The 25,793-nt window shown below is 40.5% G+C and overlaps 1 protein-coding gene across 3 annotated transcripts in view; it reads right to left on the reverse strand.

Moving 5' to 3' along the window:
- The window catches only part of MOB1B (MOB kinase activator 1B), a 244,326-nt gene that overhangs the window by 9,219 nt on the left and 209,314 nt on the right, over positions 1–25,793 (reverse strand). For all 3 annotated transcript variants that reach the window (XM_082236773.1, XM_082236774.1, XM_082236772.1), the window contains 2 exons: positions 5,909–6,075; positions 1,717–1,810 (listed from right to left, as the gene is read on the reverse strand). In XM_082236773.1, the coding sequence (XP_082092899.1) occupies positions 1,717–1,810; positions 5,909–6,075 (261 nt within the window). The remainder of the gene's footprint in view (positions 1–1,716; positions 1,811–5,908; positions 6,076–25,793) is intronic.

Consider the following 25,793-nt stretch of genomic DNA (forward strand, 5'->3'; position numbering starts at 1 on the left):
ATCTATCAGCTGAACAAAGTAGGAAGATATGAATGAATGCCAAAAACTGGCTTCTGAACATGTGGAACATTTTGGGCTGGAGACAGACAACGGTTGTCAGGGGAGTTGAAATGGTTAGGAGAAGCCATCAAATCCCATAGCGAATATCAGGGTTGTCAAACCTGCAACTGTTAGACAACCAAATTGTACGTAAAGAGACCAGTAAAGCCTGTTTTGCACCTTGTAAGTTCAAGTGCAGTTTACTTCCAAGTTATGTGTGCATAAGATTACAGTATTAACCAAGGTCTGCACACCCACTTCAAACCAGTTACATATCCTGGCTTGTGGCCATTCTTTTCTCTAAACAGTGGCTTTCAGACACAATAATTAAGGAAAGCGACTGATAGTGAAATGTTATGCTTGCACATGGCATCTGAATAGCTAACCCAAGAAAAACAGCTGCTTAATTGTGGTGAATAAGAGGCAACCATTGCCTCTTATTGCAAACGGTGCCAGTGTAATAACATGTCTGTGAGTAAAAGATTTACATATCCGCCTTCATTTTTAACCATGTTCAGCTTTTGCCAGCTAATAAATTTGAAAGAGATCAGAAAAGTCCTTTAATCAAGGTTTCTGTACTGAAAATAAAACCCTGCATCCAAACAACTCTGATTCAACCAGTCGTCAAGATATATTAAGACACAGAGAAACAGAGACAGATCATGCTATTTCCAGATGCATCAGTAGAACTAAAAGGACAAGGCAACTAAATATGTATGTACACTGAGGTCCAGCTCCGAGGGCCTTCTGGCGGTTCCCTCACTGCGAGAGGCCAAGTTACAGGGAACCAGGCAGAGGGCCTTCTCGGTGGTGGTGCCCACCCTGTGGAACGCCCTCCCATCAGATGTCAAAGAGAACAACAACTACCTGACATTCAGAAGACATCTGAAGGCAGTCCTGTTCAGGGAAGTTTTTAATATGTGACATTTTAATGTATTTTTCATCTTTGTTGGAAGCCGCCCAGAGTGGCTGGGGAAACCCAGCCAGATGGGCGGGGTACAAATAATAAATTATTATTATTATTAGTAGTAGTAGTAGTAGTAGTAGTAGTAGTAGTAGTAGTATGTAAAGGGGAAACAAAAGGGGGGGACCTATACAGACACATATATTTAATGGTCCTCTCCTGTCTTAACAACACTGCTTAGCGTAGGAGACAGCAAATAGAGGACCCTGAGCCAACCCAACCCACTAGATGGTATTGCTTAATCCCAGTTACCAAGCTTCAGGCAAGTGTGCTGTTGAAGCAGTTGTAGTTGTGGAAAAGGAATTATCTAGTGGGCTACCTTAGGTAGCTGGAAATCGGAGTTAATCACTATCATTTTTAAAATAAAAAAGGGTTTCCAGTTCTCAGGGTTGTAGAGATGAAAAACATGCCGGCAATATTTGCAATTCAGCAGTTCAAGGTCAGATCATGGCCTTCAGGACTATTAAATTCCTCCTGCTCTGCTCTCACTCACACTTTCACTGACCTCCCACCACCAAACAAATCTGTAAGGAATTCGATCAGGCTAAAAGCAAAAACATGAAACACAGAACTTCAGCTTCTTTGTAAATAAAATTTCAGGTTTTTAACTTACTAAGAGTATCAATTATCATTGTTTAAAACCCAATTAAAAATGAAAAACAGCAAGTATTTTATATCTCATAGTTTCAAAGTCGCATAACTAGCATTCTTACTTTGGACCTGCAGACATCACTGGGCAGCTCTCTTCTGTGCAGAAGTCTGTAATTGTCCCATAAAGCATGTTGATCTGGTTGAAGAAGTCCACAGCTAGATATATAAAAAATAGGAACGATTTCAATTTGGCAGATAAAAAGTGTGTGCTTTCAGTTGCAAGCTAGACCATCCACACAGCTTCTCAGCAAAAGTACTCTGCTGTGTTTAATATGTTACTATACAAAGGAAATGCCAGTCAGAAAACAGTCTAAGACCTCCAGAAAGACTCACATAACGAGATAAGTGTACTAAAATGGTTTTGAAACTATACAATCTATGTTTGTTAAAAGTGGTGAAAGTACAAATATGCAATCCTCTGGCTTTCCACTACTTCCAGTGAAATAGGATCCTTAGAGTCAAACCATCTACAACTGCTAAACACACATCAATGACTCAGTGTCTACCTCATCTCTTAACATGCTTTGCTACCTTTACATCCCTTGCTTGGTCGTTCCTCGTCTATGGTATCAGGATCTCTGTCTGGAGTTTATCCCCTGGTGTTATTGAGCAGCATGTCTACCAAAGCAATGCTAAGAAGGCAAAGTTCCTTCTGTTGACTGCTTTATCATTTATTTATAACATTTCTATATCTTCATCAGTAATACCAGGGAGACTCACAACAATACAAACATGTTTCTCATAAAAGGTAAAGGACCCCTGGACGGTGAAGTCCATTCAAATTCAACTATGGGGTGTGGCATTCATCTCGCTTTCAGGCCGAGGGAGACAGCTTTTGTCTGCAGACAGCTCTTCCAAGTCATGTGGCCAACATGACTAAACCACTTCTGGCACACAAAACACCATGAGTGCCAGAGCACATGGAAACGCAGTTTACCTTCCCTCCGCAGCGGTACCTATTTATCTATTCACACTGTTACGCTTTCGAACTGCCAGGTTGGCATAAAGCATTATATTAAAATGCAGCAGAATACAAAAATCACAACAAAACCAGCCAAATTATACTAAAAGGGTGGCATTGAGAACCAGCAAATGCCTAGATGCACCAGAAACTTAATGAAGTTGTGCAAAAACTTAATAAAGGGGGGACGATTCCATAAACTGTGTGCCATGACAGAAACAGTCCATTGTCACTAAGTTGACCGTGCAGACTTCATCCAAATATCTCAGTCTATGGGCAGATTTATGTAGGAGAATGCATTTCTTCATGTACCCAGGTCCTAATTTTTTTAAGGCCCTAAACTTGGCTTGGCAGCAAACTGGCAGCTGGTGCAGTTCTTTCAAAAGTGATGTTATATATTGTACTCATGGTTAGTCTCCCTTTTCTGTAGCTTCCAAGCCAACCTTAAGGGCAGTTCTTCATACGCCACACTATGGTAGCGAAATATTGAGGCTATCAAAAATATGGTGTGCTTGCACCATGCTATCCTGTCCTGGAATGTGTGCAGCTTGCACACTAGCTGAAGCTGGTAAAAGGTGATCCTAGCTACCACCGTCACTTGAACCTATCAGGATTCAGCTACAACTTGTAGACCCTCACCCATCTCACCAGATCCATGCACTGATCCAGGACCTGCACGTCCACACTTGACTCAGATGTCAAAGAGAAGTAGAGCAGCATGCCCACTGCCAATGGCTTCACATAGATGTTAAACAACACTGGGGACAAGATTGAACCCTGTGGTACCCCAAAGCATAACTGCTAAGGGGCTGCGGTACAGTCACCCAATACTATTTTGAATCTAGCCTTATAAATAAGACTGGAACCACCAAAGCACAGGACCTCCTACTGCCAACCCAGAGAGTTGGCCCACTAGGAAACCATGGCGTCAAAAGCCATTAAGCTATCCAAAAGCAACAGGGTTGCACTCCCCTGCCCCATTTAATACCAAATCTATTACTAGATTGCCCTACTCCAAATCCTGAAAAATGCTGAGCACCCTTCTTTCAAGATGCCATTTACAGACTTGTATTTGAAGATTGGCCTTGTAAACAGGAACAGCTGTGCAATTTGTCTTGCTTTAGTTTGGCTGCAGACAGAGCAGCAGCACAAAAGGATTTGTGGCCTTCCACAATCTAATTGGGTGATGTCTGGGAAGTCAAATTATGACAATTTCAATGTCACTGTCATTAAACTGCTATTGAGATCATGGCCTCCTCCATTCAGCAAGACTGACAGATGCTTCCATGCCCTTCAATTCCAGTCAAGCAACACAGGAATTAAAAGTTCCTATGTTCTGAATTTTTTATTTATTTTCACACAGCTGCGCTTGTATAAAGGCGTTATGATACTGGCAATTTTATTCTGTGTTATGTGTTAACTGGATTATGTGTTAACTGGACCATAATCTTGCAGTCCTTATAAAGGACACTTTAAGAAAGGTTGGTATTATTACCTCCAAACTGCAGCTAGAGGGGCAGGCAGTTGAGGTTGAGAGCAGAACATGAGAGCAGAGCTTGCCTAAGACCACCTATTGAGTTTATGGCAGAGGCAAGATTCAAACCAGGGTCTTCCCAAACCATAGCTCAATCCTTTATCCCAAGATGCAGTTATTCATTCAAAGTTTTCCATCTAGATTTTTTGACACAATATTTTCCACAAATACAAAAGACTGTCTGTAGAATGCTCTCCCCAGGGAAGTTTGCCTGGTGCCTTCATTATAATGTATACGTTTAGGCGCCAGCCAAAAATGTTCCTTTTTAACCAGGCCTTTGGTTGCTTTGACTGACACCCTATGCCCTTTTAAAATGTGGGTGGTGGTTTTTTTCTGGGGGGGGGGAGGTAACTGGGTTGTTTTTATTTTCATTATGTATTTTGTGGTTTTATATTTTGATTTTATTCTGTAAACTACCCTGAGACCTCCAGGTATAGGGCGGTATATAAATTCAATAAATAATCATATTTTAACAACTGATGTCTTAATTCAGCTGTGGGAGGACATGTCTGTACAGCAAAACAGCTGTAGATGGAATCTGGGGGAGTCGAACTTACTAGGCTTTTATCAGCTTTCAATGTTTGCTAAAAACAGTGATGACATTTCTCTCAAGAAGAACAGCTGAAATTTAAAGAAAACAGTATGGAAAATCCCCAGGGAACATGGCAAGTCTTCGAGCCCAAGACACTTCTGCAGCCACGTGTGATAAACAACACTGTAAAATCCAGTTCTTCTGCTCAAAGAACAGACGAACCACAGCTGGTACCATATCAGACCTAGAGAATTTGTGATCCATCAAGCAGGACAGAGACAATTAGCCATTTGCTGCAGCTTGCTAGGGCCTCCAATTGCTTCCCCTTTGTGCAGTTCCAGATAAGGGGAAAATCCAGAAAGTTTATCCAGTCCCTGGTGAGTTGCATTCAAATTGGTGGGTGATAAGATGTGCATCTACAAACCTACTTGCCACCTCACTATAGTGAGTGCTTCTGACCTCCTGGTAAGCAGTACACTTGAGAGCATATAGATCACCTCGCCAGATTTGTGCTGTCAACGAATGGAAGAAACAACAGGGGTCTCTCTCATTTGCTGCTTGGAGTTTTCCTTTCCGTCTTATTTTCTGGGAACCCGAAAACTAAGAACTTGTCTCTGTCCCAAGTCCCCCAAGCATGCATGAGAGCTAAGGTGAGTTGGTTTAGTTCACTATTGCTTTCTCCTACTTTGGTATACCCCTGTAAACAGTCAGTAGCGGACAGTACACATTCACGTAGTATCCCATGCACACAATTTCTTCTAACCTACCGACTCTAGTTTTGATTTGCTTACCACCTGTCCTATAGAATTAATTTGTTAATTTATCTCCCACTTTTTCTCTCTCCATGGAGCTCAAGGTGGCATACATAGTTCTCCTGCTTGCCCTTTAATCCCCCCAACAACCCTGTGAGGTATATTAGGCTGAGAGACAGTAACTGGCCCAAGGTCAGCCAGGAAGCTCAGTGGAGATTTGAACCCTGGCCTCCCAGGCTCTATTCGAACATTCAAACCACTACATCATATTGGCTGCAGTTACATCATGGCACATTCAACCATTTCTAAAAAGAGTGTTTTCCAGAGGTAAGTTTGCAGAAATAAATTTAACCATTACCCTCCCAGGGGAATGAATGTCAAACCTCTCATGCCTCCTCTACCCCCCCTCCCCCCAGCTTTATCAGTCAATATTAATGCTCAAAAAACATACGGGGGGAAAGGTCATGTTACTTACTGTTCACTGCAACCCATTCATTTAGATCTTCACCCTCAGGCAGCATAACAGCCATCCGTAGGTTGCCACTTCCAAGAGTGGCCTCTGCATGTTTCAGCAGCTCATATTGGTGAGAGCCTTCTGGAATATTCTTCTTTGGTTTAAAAGTTTTAGAAGAGCGGCTACCACTGCAAAAGAAGGGAAATATTTTGGTTTCAGAAAATCTTGTGTACTGGGGAAAGAGAGAGAGAGAGAGGTTCACAGAATGACCCCCTAATCTTACACTAACATTCTTATGAGTTAGAATGTCTTCTCCCCTCCCCACAAAATATAAGATGGCTGTGTGACTAATCTGTTGCATGCTTGGAAACATGATGTACACCCTTATTACATACCACAAAAGGGGGGGGGGGAATCCATGAGTGGCGAGATTAGCAAAAACACAGATGACATAAACTTCCGTCACACAGTCAAATAGCCAGCATAGGAGCTACTTCTCCATGTTGCAATTCCATCTAGAACACTGATCAAATGGAAAGGTCTACACAAATTATGCCATTCACATGCAGCCCTCAAATTTACAAAGGAAGAAAGATTACGCAGGATATCTTAACAGTGAAGCCATAATTAATCTAGGTTAAGTGATCTTGAATCTGTACTCTTGTGTAAAAATATAAGAAGTGTGTTGCTAGTTCAAGTGAAAGTTTACATGAAAGTCAAGATTTTTTTTTACAAATCTCAGCAACCAGCAGGTGTACATAGGTCCACTGGAAATTGGCTAGTGGTCCATCAGCGCAATACTATCTGACCACCTTCTGCTTTAAGCTACTCATATAACATTTCCTTTCAAATATCTGTCCCCTCTATTTTAGTCCTCTTTGGACCCATTTCTTCAAAGATGTAGATGAATACATCTACGTACTCAAGAAATAGTAACATTCAAGGTGCCCTGTGTTCACCACAGTGTAATCACAGAACAGCAACATACTGAAAGGCATACAAGAACAACTAAACTTTGAACAATTGTTTTGACAAAGGTTCAAATGCAAAAGGTTAATTTTTTAAAAAAAATCTATTCTGAACATGTTGATGCCAATATGACGGGAAGGCAAGGATAAAAATAGCAAGTGTCTTTCTTTTTCGTCAAGGAGTGCAATTTACTCAGAAATTTTTAGGTGGTAGAATAGGAAGTCCAATATGTTGTCAACTAAATCAGAGGAACCCTAAAGTCTACTGAACCTACTAACACCTTTTCAGGGAATCAGGTAAATTAATTAACTAAGAAGTAAATTCTAATGAAGATATTTTTCCAACATTCCCTTCTGATCCTCCTGAACAACCATAACATACATGCAAGTTATGCAACTTTGAAAGAAGTAATCTAGTTTGTGTCACCAAAAATATAGAGGCACAAGCTTTAATGAGTTTGTTTTTGGGACTTCAGCATAGGTTACCCGAGCAGTGAAATTTGACACAACTAATCCCCTTAGCAAAACAAACACAATGAATTAAGCAAACACATAGCATTGGACAGACAGAAAGGAACAAGTCAACGGCATTGATGGAGTCACCTGAGGCATTTGTCTTGTTCCAAAATCTTTAATCAGGCTGTATGTTTTTTATATTTTCAGAGACACTTTTCTAACTTTAAGGTTTACTGCTCTGGAGAATGCACTATTTAGTTAATGAATTGGTGTAATAAATTAGTATACTGCCCTTCAGTAAATATTCCCATGGTGATTTAGTTAAAACTAGACATGCATAATAAAAACAAGCAAAAAACAATAAAAGAGCAGGGGGGAAATGCATTAAAATTATCATACTAGGAGACAATTAACTGAATAACAACCCATCACTCTGGATTTGTGCAGGGTTTTCTCCCAGAGATGTCCCACAAGGCAGTGGGGATGGATTTTTTTTGTCAGGGTTTACTCCCAAAGCCTTTCTCATGAATGACGATAGCCACAAAGCAGTGGAAGTTCAGGATTGAAGTTAATCCTAATTAATTTAAATCAATGAGGAGGTGGCCCTGTCGGCAACAGGGAAGGCCTGTGCTGGTGCCATTTGCGATACCTCAAATACCTTCTACACATAATGCCTTTTACACTTTTTGAACTGCTAATCTTAAAGTAGGAGAAGGGAGGAAGGAAATGTGTCATTGTGGTTTGCTTATAACTAACAAACACACACACACACACACACACACACACACACTGTTATGTGCACACTCCTCTGTAAACATACAATATTGACTGTCTTCAGAAATGGGAGGGGATTCTGAGTTTTAGGAGCTAGCCCTATGCAGATCTGAAAAATATTTCAAAATCCTATGAGTTCATCCTTCTTTTAAAAAGAAAATTGAACACCTGATGTCGTAGCTAGGTTTAATCATTAGCATACTGATCCCAAAGGTGCCTTGGGGTAAATGGTTTATTTCCATTTCTACCCCACTCCCTCTCAAGTTTCATAAAAGAAAAGAAAAATATTCATTTTTAGCAAGGGCCGTGTATGTGTGTTAAAAAAGATCATTCAGCACACCTACTTGTGCATAAATCTAGGTATTAAAGGTTACTGCAGCCAATAAAGTCTTGCAATACTTCCAGCAAGCTCAGACATCTAAGGAAGGGACATAAATGAAGGACAACCACAGAGTAGTTCTCTGCAGCCTTGCTCTTTGAACTTTGTACAGTGATGGCAGTATAGTAAAGAAGATGCTGTGAGGGTTTTTTTTTAAAAAAAGATCACAGCAATGCATGAGAGAAAAAATGGTTGGGATGCCTACATTTTCTATGAGTAACAAAAATTGTAATTTGTTTTCTTCAGGACACTTTCCACGCCTCCAGCTGAATGCTATAGCTGTTGCCTAGACTGCAGAAGCATAGGTGATACTGGGGTGTTAGCAGAGAGGTAGTACCTCTGATGGGGTACACAATGTGCTCCATCTGGAGTAGTTTGCCCACATTTTGTGCTCACTTTTCACTCAGCTCTCACCTGTGGCGCCTAGAAGCTGTCAGCAGGTGACAGCGGCCACACCCTGGGAAACGGCTTCAACTGGCCAACTAAACCTGGTGAGGGTAGCTGATGGGTCTCAAATGCTCAGTGAATTAGTGGCTTCCCCTGTGTGTGAAGACAGGCTCTGGTGGATTGAGTGGACAAGACCAACAGTGGATCCAATGGTCAAGAAGGTGTTTTCTGTATGTACTATACAGGGAAGCGATGGGCAGATGGGGCTCATCAACTTGGGAAGGGAGCCCATCTAGAAGAAAAACTCTGATCCTAAACCCCTGCTGCCATGTGGGATATCTTTGGGAGAAGAAAAGGCTAAGGAGTGAACCCTACACAAATCTGGAGAGGATGGGGCCTTGTACGTCACCCATGAATTAGTCAGGCCATCTAAGTCAGTACTATCATTACATCTTGTAGCAGAAAATTCCATATTACGTTATAAATTTTGGAAGTGTGCCCTGAATCTGGGCAACGCTTTCAGAAAAACATAATCTATTCACTTTCTACATGCCATTCACACATTTGTAAATCATTCATCTCCCCTTACTCCAACTTAGTCATTTTTTCTTTAACCTTTCCCTTACAGGAAAGATGCTCCAACACCTTCAATATTTTGACTAATCTTTTCTGAACCTTATCAGGCACAGATTCAACAAAACAGATGCAATGAAGTATTTAAAATTTTCCTTTAAATACCATAGCAACCTACAACCCCCTTGTTAATTGTTCTTGAGGGACTAATATTATTAATCATTGAGTCGGTAAAAAAAATTAAAATATTGTTCTATCTTTGAAACCTGCCATGATTACCAGTTCTTAATCTGTTACTTTATAATCAGTTTAATCAAGGTAGTGATCTTGTACTCTATTATTCTGCTGACCATAGTTAATCTACCACTCCTCCTCCTCCAATTTAGAACAGGCTTCCTCAACCTCGGCCCTCCAGATGTTTTGAGACTACAATTCCCATCATCCCTGACCACTGGTCCTGCTAGCCAGGGATCATGGGAGTTGTAGGCAAAAACATCTGGAGGGCCGAGATTGAAGAAGCCTGATTTAGTGTTTTACTTCAGTTTGCCACTAGTTTTCCCATATATTAATATGGGATTCAATATATCAGCAAACTTTCCTTCCATATTAAAATTCCCATCTCAATTATTTTTTCTTATTTTTTAGTCATACTGAAGTCTCATTTCTTATTTTATTACCATTATTTAAGAGTATTTATACCCCAACCACTACCCAAAGTTTTGAGGCTGCTTACAATATATTAAAAACACAATAAAATAGGCAAGGATACAATAGTCACTGCAGTAGGGCAAAGGGCTACTCTGAAATAAATACCTTAGTGTTGCTACTGTTCATTATATGCAAGTCGTTTTCTTGAAGTGAAGTAAGATGCTAGCTGAATACCATGTACCTCCTTGACAACGTGGAAATATTAATTTATTCCTAACAATGTCTCTCCCTCTCATGTTGATGAGCCTTCACACCCCAGAAGACTTCACACCGAAAATCAGCAGAACATGCAAATGCTGCAGAAGTTGCTGGGAACTATTCAGCAGTGTTTGAATAAACTAAACAAACCAGCCAAAGGAAGCCTAAGCTCTAAATCTTTCTTTGCTTTTGTGAAGGATCTCTTTTGCCAAGCACAATCCAGTCTTAGGAATCCAACCGAATACTCTAATATTTTACTGTATGCATATTTTTAGCACATTCTCTCTCAGCACAGCACAACACAGCTATAAATATCACACCATCAAACATGAAGCAAAGGAGGGAAGCTTTGTTCACTGTGACTTCGTGAAGCAAGAGTAGCTTGCTCCTCAAAAAAAATATATACCAAAAATAATGATATAGCTGAAAAGGCTAAGGCGTGAACCCTAGTTGCACAAGAATGCACAAGAACTAGTGCATTGAAGAATGTTATATAAATTATCATGACAAAACACTAAGCGTCTTAAGGAACATAAGACACCTTCCCTATTCAACAAAATACACTGTCCTAAAGTCACATCCACACCGTACGTTTAAAGCACATTGTTTCCTCCAAACAAATCTTGAACTATAGTTTGTTCAAGGTGCTGGGAATTGTGGTGCTTTAAATGTGTTTTAAAAGCATGCTCTGAATGTGACCTGAATAGTTCAAAATTCATTCACTGCATTGACACAGAGAACATAAACACTGAATGATCTTGAAGGAAGAAACATAAGACTATTTAAACACAAGGGCAGCACCCTTTTTAAAACGGGGTGCAAAGAGGAAAGAGACAAAACAAACAGCCAGGAAGAAGGAAATAACTGCAAAGATAAGGAAAGGGTAGAGTGGCCAGTGAAGATGAAGTTAACACATTCAGACACAGAACAACAGGATATTATCTCAAAGCAGAAGCAATACAAAGAATTAAGGAAGTAGGTCAGACTCTTCATTACACTTTAAAATATCAATGCATTTTTACAAGAAGATGCTAACAGAGCAATTTTATGCTTGCTTATTCAGAAGCAACTCCTGCTGTGTTACTTCCTTGTAATGTGTATAGGACTGCAATCTAAGTACAGTGGTGCCCCGCAAGACGAATGCCTCGCAAGACGGAAAACTCGCTAGACGAAATAGTTTTCCGTTTTGGAGGTGCTTCGCAAAACGAATTTCCTATGGGCTTGCTTCGCAAGACGACAATGTCTTGCGAGTTCCTGCTGGGTTTTTTTTCCTCCCCCCCCTTTTTCTAAGCCGCTAAGCCGCTTATCAGCTGATCCGATCAGCAGATAAGCTGCTAAAAGCCGCTAATAGCGCTAATCCACTAATCCGTCAATGGGCTTGCTTCGCAAGACGAAAAAACCGCTAGACGAAGAGAATCACAGAACGGATTCTTTTCGTCTTACGAGGCACCACTGTAGTCTAATCAGGAACTTACGTTAAATTTCTGCAAAAGGCTGTTGCTGTTGCCATTGGGATTCCTCAGTTATTAAACATAATTTGTTATTGTGCTTGTAAATAGAACAGAGTTATTGAAATCAAACCTTTATTAGGCATTGTACAAATAAAACCATAAAAAAGAAAATAACATGTAAGTGACTTAAAATATATATAAAAAGGCAGCGGTTGGCTACATACATATATATATATATATACATATAGAGTCAGTGGTTTTCCTTGTTAACCTGCTCCTTGGAGGGCTGCTACCAAAAACTCAGCTACCCCCGCCGTTACCCTTTGGTCAACGTCGGATAGGCAGAATCCCACACATTCACCTTGCTGGGGTTCCAGGCCACCCACAAGAGGGGACAGCACGCGTTGATGGAGCGTACTGTACAATGGGCAATGAAAGAGAATATGCTCTACAGTGTCCGGGACATTCATAGAACATCTGCAGAATCTCTTGTTTCTAGGGATGTTTTGATATCTTCCCCAGACAAATGCTGAGGGAAAAACATTCAACCGGGCCAGCATAAAAGCCCTACGTTGGGCTGGGATTATTAATTTAGTGACGTAATTGGCTCTGCTATCTAAGATATTTAAATCATAGAATATGGGGGAGCAAATTTTGTTTACAGCTGCCATAATATTTTGTCTCTCAACATCCTTTAGTCTAGTTAGGATATTATGGAAAATGTATTGCTCATTAGAATTGTACAGGGGCTCCAGCTCGATGCCTAAAGATTCAATCTTTTTTTCAAGGTACTGATACCATCTTGATTTATAGGAGTCTTCGAGCAAATCAGCGAGCAGGCTTGATGGAGAGCAGCGAAAATGGCAGCGTAACCAGTACTTTATTGAGGTGGACCAGGCCCAGTATTCCATTGTGTGTATGCCTATTTCTGCACACATTGTTTCATATTTGATCACAGCTGGGAGTCCAAGAATACGTCTCAGAAAGCTGGAGTGAATCTTTTTTAAATCACTGTTATATGCTTGGACCCATACTGGGATTCCATAGAGTATCTGGGCTTGCACTTTTGTTTGAAATATCTGATTGGCCGCAGGAATAAATTGATTACCTTTCTGATAATAAAAACGGGCAACTGCTGATGAGGTGCACTTTGCCTGTTTTATGGCGTTTGTGCAATGATTTGCCCACCCTAAATTGCTCTGGAATAAGATTCCCCGATACCTATAGATTTTTACTTGTTGGATTTCTTGCCCTCTTATTTTCCATTTCTCTAGTTTCCAACCATTCGAGAAGACCAAAATTTTTGTCTTCTCATAATTTATAGAGAGTTTATTACATTCGCAGTAAAGGATCAGAGAAGATATAAGACGTTTCAGACCCAAACTCGTTAATGATAGTAGGACTGCATCGTCTGCGTATAATAAGAGAGGAACTGGTTTCTGATTAAGTTTAGGGGCATGTGATTCTATTTTTTGAAGGTGATCTGGCAAGTCTGATAAGAATAAATTAAATAGAAAGGGGGCAAGAATACACCCTTGTTTTACCCCTTTCGAGAACAGAGTTATTAAAGACAGGGTTATCTAGAAATCATGATCCACCTCTCAAACTAACCCACCTTAGAATTGCAGGATTGTTGTTTAGGAAAAAAATGGGGGAACGGTAGAGAACCATGTATGCCACTTTGAGGTCTTTGGAGGAAAGGTGGAATATACACAATTCCTGGTTTAAAGAGCAAGAGCAGACAGCTGAGATGTAATAACCAACTACTGTACAGTTTACGTTAAAGGGGAAGTTGTGTGTTTTTTGAGCCTAAGGGGAAAAGGGAGTACATAAGCATATGGCTTCACTTGCACATATATTTTAAGTAATACCAACCTATAATTTGGTATTACATCTGAAACATCTTAATGTTTCATGGTACCTTGCCAGAACCAGAGAACTGTATTTGCTGTTAAGATAAAGATTTTTCAAAGGAACTCAGATGCAGTGATTAATGCAAAATTGGACCTTGCAACCTATTTATGAACTACTTCCCACTAAAATAATTTTTATAATGAAGAACATTTCCAGCCATCTGCTGAGAGCTCAGTTTCTTAGCCCACACATTCACTTTCCCTCCACCCAGAAGATGACAATTCTCTGAACAGATGCAAACTTATTATTTTATACAGACCCTTCTTCCATTGTCTTAGCTACAGCATCAAAAATATGCTAATGAAACGCTAGCCAGCTTCACCATAGTGCTGCAAAAGGCACAGGTGCACAGTAAGCCAAGATAATTGAGAATTCCACTGGGTTTCCCAGTGGACCTTGACAAGAATCTTTTGCCCTTAGGCTTTAACGGACAAGTAGCCAAAATTCTGATGTATGGGAAACTGAATGTGAACAAAGTAGTAAAAAGTAGAAGCTAGATTTATGCAAGCTCTTCTAATGCATGTTTGTACTCTAAATTCAGAGTCAGCTGGCAGCAAGTGATAAAGTAACAAGCCAAAGTTAGTTAGATTATCTTGGAAATTCAATGAAAATTCATTAAGAACCTCGTCACTAGAAAAACACCATTTAAGCAAAGGCTTGTTGAGAGTTGGCTAATTTGCAGTATTCATAGCAGCTAAGTACGTCTTGCTTTGTAGTGCTTAAGAGTAAAGATAGCCTACATTAAAAAAACCTTAGTAATCTGATTTTCTAATACCTACCTACCCACAGCTTCCAGCTAGGCAGCAATATGCAAATTTCATCATAAGAAAGTGATGCTCTATCAATCCCAGCACTCTTGACTCCAGCCATAATTAGCAAGGTGTTCTGCTTGGACATTTCCTATTATCACCCCCACTCCTATATGTCTCTAGCAGTCATCTTGCCTTTGAATATGGATGGGGGGGTGCTCCCATGGGTAGTAACTGTAGCAGGAACCCCCCCACCCCAATCATTCTGTTTGCACAAACTTCACACACACTCACACTCACACACTACATACGCCACATTTCTGTTATAAATTCATAGAAAATCAACCATACATCGGATTTGCACTGTTCCATTTTTTACTCCATGTGACAAGGACTATCAAAGGGGGGTGCTTGGTTTCTGGTCAGCCATAATCCCTTCACCATCCCAGCACATCCACAGGAGCCCTGCCCAGTTGCTATGTCAACCCTGATAATCCCAGACAGAAGACAATCAAAATCACAAAGAACAGTGGATTCACCACAGGCTGAAACAAAGGACAATGATCAGATCTTCCCTCTGGGGGAAGGAAACTGCAAACTCCCCATTGTCACCTGGAAAGTACTCATGGGGAGGGGGAAAGGAGGAACCAGCTGGGTGACAGGACACTCAGGTTACCACCACAACTCCTCCCTCAACCCCTCCTTTCTGTAATGTATGCATGATGTCAACCCTTTCTGTAACGTATGCATGATGTCAACCCCTCCTTTCTGAAATGTATGCATGATGTTTCTGGGGGTGGGCTTGAGCTAGAGGAGGGGAATTTCAAAAGTTTTTATAAGGTCTTGCAGCCCATTGTTCTGGGTCTTTCCTCTCTCTTGCAAGTGAAGGGAATACCCTGTTGCAACAGTTCAATAAAGGCCAAGCCTACAGGCTGCTGTTTTGCTCCAAGTTATCCTGGTTGGTGTCTTTGTTTTGTCCAAGAGAGCCCTCGGATTTTTCCGTTAACAGTAACAATTTATAAAACCAGGTAAGTGGTGTGCGTAAATGCCGTGGGGATAGGAGGGGAGGATTGGCGACAGGTTGCCAGAACCCAAAGGAGCGACACGGGGCAAGTACTGTACATAACCACACGTAATTCAGTGGTGAAGCATTCGCCTGCCTTCCATGCAGAAAGTCCAAGGGTCAAACCACGAGGGGAGTTTATAATGCTGATGTATGTTTTACCGTGTTTTTATATTTTGTTGGAAGCAGCTCAGAGTGGCTGGGACAGCCTAGTCAGATGGGTGGGGCATCATCATCATCATCATCATTAGTAGTAGTAGTAGTAGTAGTATTTCTCCAGGTAGGGCTGGTTAAAACTCCCATTCAGACCATGCAATAGTGTACTAGATAAGCAATAGCATGACTCTGTAAAGCAGCTTTCTATGCAGCAATGAATTTCATAATTCTTTTTTTTTTTATAATAATTTTTATTACATTTTTTCCAAATTACAGAGAAAACAAAAAGAAAGACAGAGCTAAAGAAAAAAAGGAAGAAAAAACAGAAAATCTCAACCATTTCGACAACTTATTTCAAATTTCCATTGGACTTCCCCACATCTCCCACATGAGTGCATTCTTGATAATAAAATTTGCCAGCAAATTATACCCTTATTTCATGTGTTTCTTTACATTTTCAGTTGCAATTTAAGTTTAAATCTCTTATTCTCCAATTACTCTAAAAATATAACATAATATCCTTTTTACCCGTTTAAACTTTGATTCTTTCATGAATGTTATCAGTTTCATAGATAATTAAATTTCATTGCTGGGGCTAACGTTCCAAATCATACGACGTCTTATGTTTCATACAACTTATAATACTTCTGCAAATAGTCTTTAAATTTTTTCCAGTCCTCCTCCATTGCCTCTTCTCCCAAGTCTCGGATCCTTGCAGTCATCTCGGCCAGTTCCATGTAGTTCATCAATTGCGTCTGCCAGTCCTCCAGTGTGGGCAAATCTTGGGTCTTCCAATGCTTAGCAATAAGGATTCTTGCTGCTGTTGTAGCATACATAAAAAAAGTTCTAACCTTTTTTAACACCTTCTGGCCGACAATGCCCAGAAGGAAGGCCTCTGGTTTCTTGGGGAAGGTGTACTTAAACACCTTTTTTAACTCGTTGTAAATCATTTCCCAAAAGGCCTTCAATCTTGGACAAGTCCACCAGAGGTGAAAGAATGTCCCTTCAGCCTCCTTACATTTCCAACATTTATTGTCAGACAAATGGTATATCTTAGCAAGTTTGACTGGGGTCATGTACCACCGGTATACCATTTTCATAATGTTTTCTTTCAAGGCATTACATGCCGTAAATTTCATACCGGTGGTCCATAACCTTTCCCAGTCTTCGGACATAATATTGTAACCAATGTCTTGAGCCCATTTTATCATGGCTGACTTAACTGTCTCATCCTGAGTGTTCCATTTAAGCAGCAAGTTGTACATTCTCGATAATACCTTGGTCTTTGGTTCTAGCAACTCTGTCTCAAGTTTCGATTTTTCCACCTGGAATCCTACTTTTTTATCTAGCTTAAAAACCTCATTAATTTGGGCATAGTGTAGCCAATTTTGCACCTTATCCTTTAGTTTTTCAAAGCTCTGCAACCTCCAATTACCTCCGATGTTTTCTATTATTTCCCAATATTTCGGCCAATGTGCCTCCATATTGGCTGTTTTCCGAGCTTTGGCCTCTATTGGTGAGATCCACCTCGGAGTTTTACTTTCCAATAAGTCTTTGTATTTTTTCCAGACCATATATATTGCTTTCCTGACAATATGGTTTTTGAACATTCCATATGTTTTCCCCTTGTCATACCACAAATACGCATGCCAACCTAACGAATTGTTAAAGCCTTCCAGATCTAGGACATCAGTGTTTTCCAATAAGATCCAATCTTTCATCCAGCAGAAGGCCGCAGCTTCATAGTATAACCTTAAGTCCGGCAGGGCAAACCCCCCTCTCTCCTTTGCATCAGTTAGTATTTTAAACTTTATTCGGGGCTTTTTGCCCTGCCAGACGAACCTAGAAATATCCCTCTGCCACTTTCCAAAACATTCCACTCTGTCCACGACCTGCAAGGCTTGAAACAGAAACAACATTTTTGGCAAAACGTTCATTTTTATAACTGCAATTCGGCCTAACAAGGATAATTTCAGTCTTGACCAAATTTCAAAATCTTTTTTAACCTCTGACCAGCATTTTTCATAATTATCTTTGAATAGATTCAAATTCTTAGAAGACAGATTAACCCCCAGGTATTTCACTTTTTTAACAATGTTTAGTTCTGTTTCCCTCTGGAACCCCTCTGTTTCAATAGCCGTCAAATTTTTCCCTAACACCTTAGTTTTTTGTTTGTTCAACTTAAAACCCGCCACCCGACCAAATTTCTGAATCAATTCCAAAACTCTTTTTGTACTAGGTTCTGGCTCCTGTAATGTTAAAACCAAGTCATCTGCAAATGCTTTCAGTTTATATTGTTTCGCTCCGACCCGTATTCCTTGTACCTGCCGATCCTCCCTTATCATATTCAGCAAAACCTCCAGAACCGAAATAAACAACAGAGGGGATAGGGGGCACCCCTGGCGTGTTCCTTTTTCAATATGAAGTTCTTCTGTCACCACATTGTTCACTATCAACTTAGCTTTTTGTTCTGAATAGATTGCCTCTATTCCATTCTCAAACCCCCTTCCCACTCCCATCCCTTCCAAATTTTCCTTCATAAATTTCCAAGAAATGTTGTCAAAGGCCTTCTCCGCATCAATAAAAATTAACACTGCTTTGGTGTTAATATTTGTTTGTAAAAGTTCCAGAATATCGATAATGTTCCTGGTGTTGTCAAACAAATGTCTGCCTGGGAGAAAGCCTGCTTGGTCCTTATGAATTACTTCATTTAATACTTTTTTAAATCTATTAGCTAAAACATCCGCAAATATTTTGTAATCCACGTTTAGGAGTGAGATGGGTCGGTAGTTCTTAAGTTGAGTCTTTTCAGTTTCCACTTTAGGTATCAGTGTGATGAATGCTTCTTTCCACGTATCTGGTGCCCTCCCTCCCCCCATAATCTGGTTACAAACCTCCATTAATGGTTGTATCAAGTAGTCTTTTAAAGTCTTATAGTATTTGGAGGTGAGTCCATCAGGGCCTGGAGATTTGCCTAGCTGCATATTCTGAATGGCATCCTCAATTTCCTGTTGTGTTATTTTACAGTTCAAGATTGATCTCTTTTCTTGTGATAATTCTGGAAGGCCGTTTTCTTTCAAAAATTGTTCTATCTCAGTCGCATCCTCGGATCCTTGTGTATACAATTTTTTAAAATATTTCTGGAAACACTTTCTAATTTCTCCCGGTTTCTGAATGTTCTTTCCTTCAACTTCTAGATTGGTAACATAATTTAATTTTTGTCTCTTTTTCAACTGCCAAGCTAGCAGTTTCCCACATTTATTCGCCGACTCAAAAGATCTTTGTTTCATTTGTTTAATCTTCCATTCCACTTCTTGATTAATCAGTTTCGCATATTGTGACTGGTGGAATTTAATTTCTCTTAAAGTCTCCTTTGATTTTGGGTTTAATCTTAATTTTTTCTCACCATCTCTTATCTTCTCCAATATCTTATCCTTTTTACCATTCCAGAACTTTTTCTTGATCGTATTCTGTTGTATCAGAAACCCTCTCATAACAGCTTTACTCGCGTCCCAGATTATTCTTTTTTCCACCGAGGTATTCAAGTTAATTTCAAAATAGTCCTTTAAAGCTTTTTGGGCCTTCTTTACAATCTCTTGATCTCTTAACAGGTTGTCATTCATTTTCCATCTGAAGGAATCGGCAGTAGTAAGTCTCATTTCCATTTTCAAAGCGTTATGGTCGGAGCATGTCTTTGGGCAGATTTCTATTTTTATAGTCTTAGGTGCCAGCCCTCTAGTTGTCCAAATTTGGTCGATTCTTGTCCATGACAGATGGGCCTCAGAAAAGAAAGTTCCTTCTTTACCAAGGGGGTTTCTCGTCCTCCATAAATCAATTAAATCCATATTGTCAGTTAATTCAAAAAAGGTTTTTGGTAGTCTTCCATCTTTGGTCAAATTCTGGTTCTGTGACTTATCCATAAAAGTAGAGACAACCCCATTCATATCTCCCATCATAATGATGTTAGAATAGTCCAGATAGTCCAGTAATGTCTCATGCAGCTTCTTGTAAAATTCTGATTTCCCCTCATTTGGTGCGTAGATTCCTAATATCAATATTTTCTCTCCTTGGGTCGATATTTCAATAGCCAGGATTCTTCCTTGTTCATCTTTGAACAAGAATTTTGGTGAAAGGTTCTCCTTGGCGTAGATCACCACGCCTCTCTTTTTAACTCTGTCTGATGAAATAAATTCTTGGCCTAATCTTTTATTTATTAACACCTTCTTGTGTAACCTGGTCACATGAGTTTCTTGCAAACAAATTATGTCCAAATTTTCTTTCTTTAGAATATGGAAGATCCTTTTGCGTTTTTCTGGGGAATTCGCGCCATTAATGTTCCAACTATACAGCTGCAGAGACATCCTGTATCGATCTGTTGTTACTCTTTATTGGGTGTCTTCTTTTTTGTCCGAGTCCGAAGGTGGTGGCTCTTTCCCAGACTCTGGTGGTGGCCAAATAGCTGCTGCTCCTTTCTGCAAGTCTTCTCCGTTGTCGTGTAGGAACTTCTGGCTATCCTCTTTCGTTTTGATTTTTATCTTCTTTCCTTTGTATTTGAATGAAAGGCCTTGTGGAAACTCCCACCTGTATGGTATTCCGTTACCTCTCAAAAGTCCAGCTAGGTCAGTATAGTTAGATCTGAGATCCAGTAGTTGCTTAGGGATGTCCTTGTAGATTTGTGCTCTTCTGTCCTGTATCACAAGTGCTTTGTTAAAATGTAGGTCAAGTAGCTTGTCTCTCTCCTGTTTAGTCCCTAAGATGATCAAACAGTCTCTAGGCCTGTCTTTTCCAACGACTCTTCCCAATCTAAATGCAGTTGTTATTTTAAAGTCTGTGTCTTCATTAATACCCCAGAATTTAGAGAATTCTGCTGTTAGAAAACCTATCAAGTCCTCTTTCTCAATCTCTGGGATAGAGCGTAATCTCAGATTATTTTCCTTGTTTCGCAGTTCCACCAAAGACAGGTAGGCCTGCTGGTCTGTAATATGTTTGTGGAGCGGTCTTACCTCTCCTTTCAGTTCCTCCACTCCTTTTGCTGCGGCCTCTGCTTTTTGGTTCGCAGCCTCCGCCAATTTTCGATTTTCAGATGTTACGTCGTTTAGATTTCCAATGTCTTGTGAGTGCTTAGCCACCTGTTCTGAAAGTTTGGTAATTGAGGATGTGGCTAAATCAATTTTTGCAGTTTGGTCATCCACTTTTTTGTTCAAAATTGCAAATTGTTGTAACATTTCCTCTAACAAAGTGTTAGACCCTCCAGATGCCATATCCTCACCTGTTAATTGTTCAGCTTCTTCAGTTAGAGTTGTTGGCGAGGGTGCAGTCTGCAAGACGGCAGGGACTGAAGATCTGCGTCCCTGAGAAAATAGGGTTGTTTGTGTCAGTTTGCCTTTCCCTGCCTTCGACGCAGCTCTTGTTTTTACTCTGTCGCTCATTCCCCACCTGTCTATGGATTCAAGGTCAAGCTGTCAAAAATTTCATGGGAAAGGCAGGCCTTGGAGTAAACAACCAAACCACAGAGAGACAAAGCAAAGTTGGTTCCCAGGAAATTGTAAATCCCAAACTCCACTAGAGGGAGTACTGTTGCAGTTCAGGAAGGAAGAAACAAAGTTTCAGTCGCCATTAAAGTTCCTGCAATTAAGTAAATTAACAATAGTCTTTGGAGAAGACCTTTTCCCTCAAGCAGAGCTCTCACAATGTTGCCACAAGTCTCTTAAAAGGTGCAAAGTACAGTTGTTAAATTGTATCCAACAGTGATGCCTCTAAATATCCATTTCAGATTTGTAAGTGTATCTGCAAAACAGCCTTTTGTCCCGCTGCAAGTCCGGGGCTTGGGTTTTTAAAGTCTTTAAAATTTTTTAGTAAGTTTAGCAGAGGAGAAAGTCCCCATAAAGAAAGATAGAGCCAGTCCCAAAGAAATAAAAGTAACTTGCCTTTCAGTTTCCAGCTTCTCTAAGCGTATGATTTCTCTTGTTTTAAAGCCCTTCTGTGCTGCTTCCAGCCTGTCAAATCCTTTGCCTTTGATCACTAAGCACCATCGGGAGACGGACTTCCTTTTTCTCGTCTCCCGCTTTCAGCCAAATTCATAAATTTTGTAATCCAATCTCAGGTGAATCTTACTCACGAGTAGTTGGTTTGTAATCCAATGTAGAAGGAAGAAAGGTCGGCGCTCATCCGTAACAGCCGCGCGGCTTCACTCCCGCAGAAAGAGCGATGAATCCACAGCACCGCTTCCCCTCCGCGCTTCCGGAGCCCCTTACGGGGTCCCTTCTTCGTTTTGGGGGTTGCTCTAGGTGCCCGCCGGATCCCACGGCCACGAGCTCACTCTGCTCGTGGTTTTTCTTAGTGGGTCGTCGCTTTGCCGCAGCGAACGACCCTTTTCTGCGGAGCCCCTCTTCGCAGCGCGAAGAGGACCGCCATTACTTGTTTCGCGCCGCCTCCGGAAGTTCTTAAGTTGCAGCAAAGAAAGGGTTTAAAAATGGATGGCATGAAATTGTTGAATTGGCCATCTAACACAAACCTGACTGGCCCCAAACTCAGATATTCCAGAATAATACCAAGTGCTGCCAAGACTAACCAAGAACCCTGTTTAACCAGATCACCTTTTACAGCTGGTTTCAGACCAGTATTGCTTGGAAACCATAGTTAGGGAACAGGAGAGTATTCTATCCTGAGAAGGGAACATGCATTCTCAAGAACGGCTCCTGATTTCTTAATTGCAATTAAGAGGGAGTCAACATTATGTCTGCACAAGCTGCATATGTGATTTAGGAATTATACAACAAAATGTAAATCATTTGAGAAGGAATGGAGAAGAATTTATACATTGTGACAATATTAACTTCTAGAGAAGTTAATGCACTCAGGGTAAATGGAGAATTTCTATTTAAGTTTTCATGCTTTATTAGTCTCTATGGTTTCTGACAGCTTTCAAAAAGAGGAACACACAGAAAGCGAATCTGCCAGCCTGGGGCAAATCCGTAAACTTCTAAAGCCAAACACAAGATGAAAATGTTAGAACAGAAAAACAGATGTTGGAGCAGACTTCAAGTAAAACTGCACTTGTGAATTATGATGTTCTTAAAAGCTACGGCATAAGATGAAACCTGCCAATTATTAAGGAAGACAAAGAGCGACAAAACTAATTTTTCAAAAATTTCCTCTTCATCTTCCTCTTCATCCCAGATTTCCTCTTCTGGACATCCCAGATTGCTGTTCCAAGGACTGGAAAATATCTACCTTTCCCAGATGTTTAGGAAAACATAGTTAGGTCTGTTCTGCAAAAAGTATTTCTAGCTCTTACACAAGGGTGAAAGGAAGAACCGGGTCCTTTTGGAGGCAAAAGCAGCATGATCTATACAGCTTTCCTTTTTATGTCCAATAAGGAAGAATTCCGAGCAACTAATTTACCGGAGATCAAATGTTGGCTAAAAACGTTCAAAAGGAGAAAGAAATTCTTCCAATGACAAAAAATAATTCACATTTAGTGTTTTAACCAACTTATTATTTTCTTCATTTCTGCAGCTCTTTCACTGTGCAAAGTATTGCTTTATTTCAATCTCACTAACCCTTTGAGCTTCCAGGTGAGCAGGGCATTATTATTCTACTTTTATAGACTGGTAGAGAATTAATTACCAAAGCTCAATCAAAACTAGAATTTGGACATACATCTATGCCTATTAACGGACTACCGTGGTAGCCTGGACAATCACATTCTTCTTCAAGAAGATGCCTGGAGGTATGATTTCCAAAATGATCAAATTGTTATATTTAAGCAGACAATCCTGGAAGACTTTCCAATGCTCTTTGTTTCTCCCATCAACTTGGAAGAAACCTCTGGCTATCACTAGAAACAAGGCTACCAATATAAAAAGGTGGTGCATACTGTTCTTTACAGCCCTGTCCCCAATTGGCAATGACTTCTCTATAGCAGGGGTAAGGAAAATCAAGTGAGGGAATTTAACTCAGTCCACAATGACAATTCCCTGAATCTCTGCCCACCTACCTACCAATTGCCATCCTCGTTACTTCAAAAAGAAGTGGGAGGTTGCCCCTACCCCCTTTAAGATTGGAGTGAAAAGGTTTGTGGGTGGCCCCACCTGCCAAATTTGACCCACGAAGCAGATCCTCATAAGGATCTGGCCCATGTAGCCAAAAGGGTTCTGTACCCCCAGCCTATAACCTTTCATCACAGACTTCACTGTTTGCCAAAGATAAGGCAACTTCTGATTTGTGAGGATCTTTCTGCCTACAGAAATTCTGCGCACACATTCTGACTCAACAGCCTTTTGTTGAAAACATGGAAAAAAGCAAATAAATCAATGCACCGCTCTCCAAAGTCGATAAAACAGAAATGTTTGCTGGGAATGGGTGCTGGCGTGGCAGGAGGGCTCTGCAAACTAAGACGTCTATATAGGACCAAGGAGGTGAGGAGACATGGGAAGTTTCACATACTGATTCCAAATAACTGGTGACAACTCTCTAGTGAGAAATATTTCCCCAAGGAGAAAAGTAAACAAATCCCCAAGCAGAAAACTTGACCTCTGTTCACTCAGGGTTAACAATTCACTAAAATCTAAGACTAGAAGTATTTGTTCTCAGTGACAGAGATGGGGCTGATGGGTAGGTGTGTTTAAGACTAATATTCGGATACAGTCATACCTCAAGTTACAGGTGCTTCAGGTTGCGTTTTTTCGTGTTTCGGACCACCAAAATCCAGAAGTACTGGAACAGGTTACTTCCAGGTTTCAGCGGTTGCGCATGCGCAAAAGCACTAAATCGCTCTTTGCGCAGAAGCGCCAAATTGCAACCTGTGCGTGCGCAGACGCGCCACTGCGGGTTGCAGACGCTGCAGGTTGTGAATGTGCATCCCGCACGGGTCACGTTCACAACCCGAGCATCCACTGTACAGCGAGAGAAAGGAAAAAGCTGTATTTGGGGAATAATTACAAAAATATATTTTACTGTCTTAGAAATGCAACCTATAAGAGTCTTCCTAGATAATTAGGGGGTGGAAAACATGTGCACCATTAAATATGAAATAAATCGCATAATGTGTCTCCCCGCCCGCCCCCAGACAGGGGTAGCATAATGTAGAAAGTGAGGCTTACTCTGAACCATTAGGAAAGACATCAGCTCAGCTTGTCAACATGGCCTATACATTACCATTGTTGATTAAGTGCATACCTTTGGCATGCTAAACGCTAAGAAGGCACAGAGAAAGATGAAAACAGCCTCCATCCTGTGGCTTCTCTGTCCCTGCTGCCCTGGGGGTGGATATTATTCTACTGATGTAGATATGCATCTTTGACACTTCATATCCTTCCACATTCTATGGCAGCTTTGCAGCATAATTACATGATGCCCAATGTGATGACTTTGCTACAACATGGACAATTTTGCAACAACATGGATGAGCCATCACATAGAGGCCATTTACAGCTTCTTCCATGTATATAATTTTAAAAGTGCTTGACAAGTCTCCCGTGGGATAGCTTGATAAAAAAGGAGGCAAGTAGGCTAGCTATTATCTTTTACATTAAAAAGGCACACCATGGGGTACTCAAAGGGCTTATAGTTACAATAAGCCCATTCTATTCTAGATTTTTTTAAAAGCCTTCAAATCAATATTGTACAAAAGGAGGAGATCAGAATGGGGGGTGTAGCACAGGATACACAGTTCTAAAGGCTTGGGGCAATTAACAGATTCAAAAGCAAGCATAAAATATCCAGTTAACTAGCTTGCACAGAAGCATGAGTTCCTGCATGTAAGAGCATGTGCTTCCAAGCAGCACCAAAGGGAGTCTGAAAAGGTATATAAATGGCATAACATGTATCCACATACAAGGCAAAATGAGAGCAGAATCTGACAAGAGTTTTCCCATAGCATCTCACACTTGTGTGGTCTTAAGAGTGTGTGATGTGCATTTGACCTCTCTGTTCAGTGAGCAAATGTCTGCAGCTTGCTGGAAATCCAAAACATACTATACAAGAGAAATGTGTTTGCATAGTGGGGGGGGGATTGTGTCACTGCAGTGAAAAACAGCAATAATAATATAAGAATCTGAATCCATCTTAATGTCATTATCATACAAATTTGTTTAACACAAAGACCTAGGCCTTAAGAGAAAATAGGA

This window comes from Podarcis vaucheri, assembly GCF_965113315.1.
Source record: "Podarcis vaucheri genome assembly, chromosome: 9".
In the NCBI taxonomy this organism is placed as follows: Eukaryota; Metazoa; Chordata; class Lepidosauria; order Squamata; family Lacertidae; genus Podarcis; species Podarcis vaucheri.